At 26.9% G+C, this 3,426-nt stretch overlaps 1 protein-coding gene across 1 annotated transcript; it reads right to left on the minus strand.

Moving 5' to 3' along the window:
* Window positions 1–287: 287 nt before the first annotated feature.
* Window positions 288–977, minus strand: LOC136082763 (ARL14 effector protein-like). Its single transcript, XM_065802186.1, has 2 exons — window positions 707–977; window positions 288–586 (listed from the first exon to the last, which is right to left on the minus strand). Exons 1-2 carry the CDS (start codon window positions 975–977, stop codon window positions 288–290), a joined length of 570 nt encoding a protein of 189 aa, XP_065658258.1.
* Window positions 978–3,426: the final 2,449 nt, after the last annotated feature.

Consider the following 3,426-nt stretch of genomic DNA (forward strand, 5'->3'; position numbering starts at 1 on the left):
TCCAGTTTTTTTTCCGGGTAATGATAGAATTCCATTCTCATTTTTAACTTTTCTTGCTGTTCGAACAAGATACTCAGACACTTCAAAGTAGCTTGATATCTTTTTACGTGTCCATGATTTTGGTGCGAGTGTTAACATTTGCACCTTATGGCAATAAGAGTCAGTCTCTGAAATTTTATTTTTTATTTCATACATTAAAATGTCTAGATCATGGTCATTGTTAATATTGTTGTTTAAAATGGGGCTTTTTATTTCTGTTGTTAAAAAGGTTTCTTTAATATTATATGCTAATGAGACCATTTTTGCAACTCTGTCAATAGTGTTCTCAACTTTTGTTTTGCTACAGGCAATTTGCTGTGTTTTGAAAGACTTTTTAGTTTGACTGGTGAAATTCCAAGCAATTCTATAGTGGTATCTAACTTAATTTTTTTCTCACTTTTGGATTTCCATTTCTCCTGTGAATTTAAATCTTCATCAGTTTCTATTGCTTTTTTGTAACATTTACTGCAGAATTTCCAACCTGGGGTTACATAAACATTATTTTTTTGCAAATAGTTTGCCATGTCTATGGAAATCTTTATATTACCTAAAAAACAAATTTAGTTTTACGTGGTTAAAATAACTGAAATTATCAAACATTTTATAAATAATAAATTGTTTTCTTTTAATTTCCATATCAATTCTGTTGTAAATAAGGTAAGATTACCTTTTATAGCAATTTTTTTACTTTCCTTCTGTGTTCCAAAAGAATTGCAACACTTTGTAATTTTTCTCTCAAAATATTTTCCATAGAATTGCTCATGATAACAACATATAATTCTTATTGAACTATATTTTTCCTTAAAATTTGCTCGCCATATTATTTCTTCTTGTTTTTCACAAGGAAGATCTTTAAATTGAACAAAACCTTGTTTTCTTGAAAATCCAGTTTTGTGGCAATGAATGTTAAGACTTTTTCCAATGTCACATTTCTCCATATTAATTATTTTTATTATTTATTACCTAACAAAATAATATAAAAACTATAAAATTAAAAGTAATTATTTAAGAAAATACAAACAAGTAAATACCTTTAAAAAGAACAAAACAAAATTTATGTTTGTTTTTTATATAAAAGGAGGTTTTAAGTCACCAATTTGAAATAATGAAATTTTTTTTTTTTTCAAAATTAAAATTAAATTGTATGTTTTTGCATTATTTATTCATTTTATGCAAAAAAAAAAAAAAATCTAGGGAGATTGGGGGAGGGGCGTAGGGGCCTCCCGTGGGAGGGGAGGGTATCTCCCTTGGCCCATGACTATAAATGTCCTAAACTAGTCAATAAATGACACTATTTGATGTTTTATTCAAATAAATGTTTTAAAAAATATTTTAATTGCTTTTATAACATATTTTAAATTTTTCTAAAAAGACACCATTTTTAAATGCAAATTTTGATCACGTATTAGAGAGACAATTGATGAATCTAATTTTTTTCAGTAGACCTAAGATGAAATAATGATATACAATTTAACTTTTTACTCGGGATTTTGGGCCACAGACTTCATTTTACCTCCAAAACTCACTAATTTACAAGTCAATAATTTTGAACAAAATTGGATAAATGAGGCATTTCTTGAGATAATCGAGTCTTAAGAGTGCTATTTTTGGATTTCTCAAGTTAAAATCTATTAGAGTACTAAATTTTAGGAAACTCACAAGATGCTGCTACAAAGAATTATGTTGATAATAAATCACTTAATATTAATGAATTAGGAATAGTACCAAATTCAAGTTTAACGTGCCTTAGATTAAAATTCCAGACTATTCCATCAAATACAGGTGCTGATGCAACAACGGTTTTTACACAATCTACTACGGTTTTTACATAATCTTTTTATACTACTTTTGACTTGTTTATAATAATTAAAATAATACGAAGAGTGTGTAAAAATACATATATTCTTCCATATTCAAAAAATATATAACTCATATTTTAACATATTAACACATTGAAACATTTAACTTTTGACTAATTAAGATCCTTGGTTACTTAACTGCGTATATTATAGACTGAACCAAACGTAAATATATTCCGGTCAACACGACATTTAGTTTAAGTAGTCGCGCGAACAATTCGCACTGAAAGATTATTGGCTAAAAATTAACGCCGTTTATAGTATGGGTCAAAATGAGATTTTCGAGCTTTCAAAAATTACAAGCCAGATCTTATATTTATATAAGGCAATGATATATTAAAAATAATTCTTAATATATCATTGATATAAGGAGTTATTCTCATTATATCATTGTTATTCTTTTCATATCATTGTTATTATTATATCATTAAGTTATTATTAATATATCATTGATATAAGGAGAACATTAAAGGTACCGCTCCTTCATCAACTGATTTAGGTAGAACACCCAAGGAGATGCTGCTTCATCGATTGAGGGTTTGGGTGGGGGCAGGTATATCAGTCAATATAGTCGCACTCTTACATTTCTCACAAAAACAGTATGATATCTGGTCTGCGTTTTTCTAAAAACTCGGAACCTCATTTTGAGCTATACTATCTTCTGCTTACGTAATAAGATCGATAACTTTGCTTAATCAGCTTAATTGGTAATAAGATCGAAAACTTCTTAATTTGATGACTTCTGTAGTAAAGGATAAACCTTATGTTATTTTTAAATGAGCAGTTTTAAAAGAAGCTATTAGGAAGTACAAAGATACTTCTTTTATAAAGTTGTGGGTAAGAGATGTTAGAACTATTGAGGCTGCTAGGAAATCCATTCCTAAAAAAGCTGCTTTTATGGCAGGTGATATTAAATATTATCTTATAAAGTGTTGTTGCATTTATGGTGATCAAAAATTTAAATATTGTGGCAAAGAAAAACGTAAAACTTCGTAAGTTATTGTGTTTATTGTTTTAGCAAAGTATAGATATTTACTTTGATTTATATTATATTATAATTGTTATTGGATTATAATTTATAATCCAATAATTAACCGATTAAAAAAGTTATGTTGCATTTTGATTTTGCTAATAATTAAAGAACTTTTAAAAAAGACTGTCCATTCTACCTGAATTTTAAAGCTTCTAAAGATGGTCAATTTTTAGTGTTACATACAATGAATAATACACATAATCATGAAAATAATTGCTTATTAGTTTTTAATATAAGTTACACACAAACATACACACATACACATATACACTCATACATATGCAAATGCACATATATGTATATATATATATATATAATATATATATATATATATATATATATATATATATATATATATATATATAAAGTTAATAAAAAATTGAAGATATTAAGAAAAACTTTTTCAAGTTCTGAAAAAATTGAAAAATGACATAGGGGAGTTTACTTGCTTTTGTGATTCCCACATTTGCAGATCCCACATTTTTGTGAAGAAGA

This window comes from Hydra vulgaris, chromosome 07 (genome assembly GCF_038396675.1).
Source record: "Hydra vulgaris chromosome 07, alternate assembly HydraT2T_AEP".
NCBI classification, from domain to species: Eukaryota; Metazoa; Cnidaria; class Hydrozoa; order Anthoathecata; family Hydridae; genus Hydra; species Hydra vulgaris.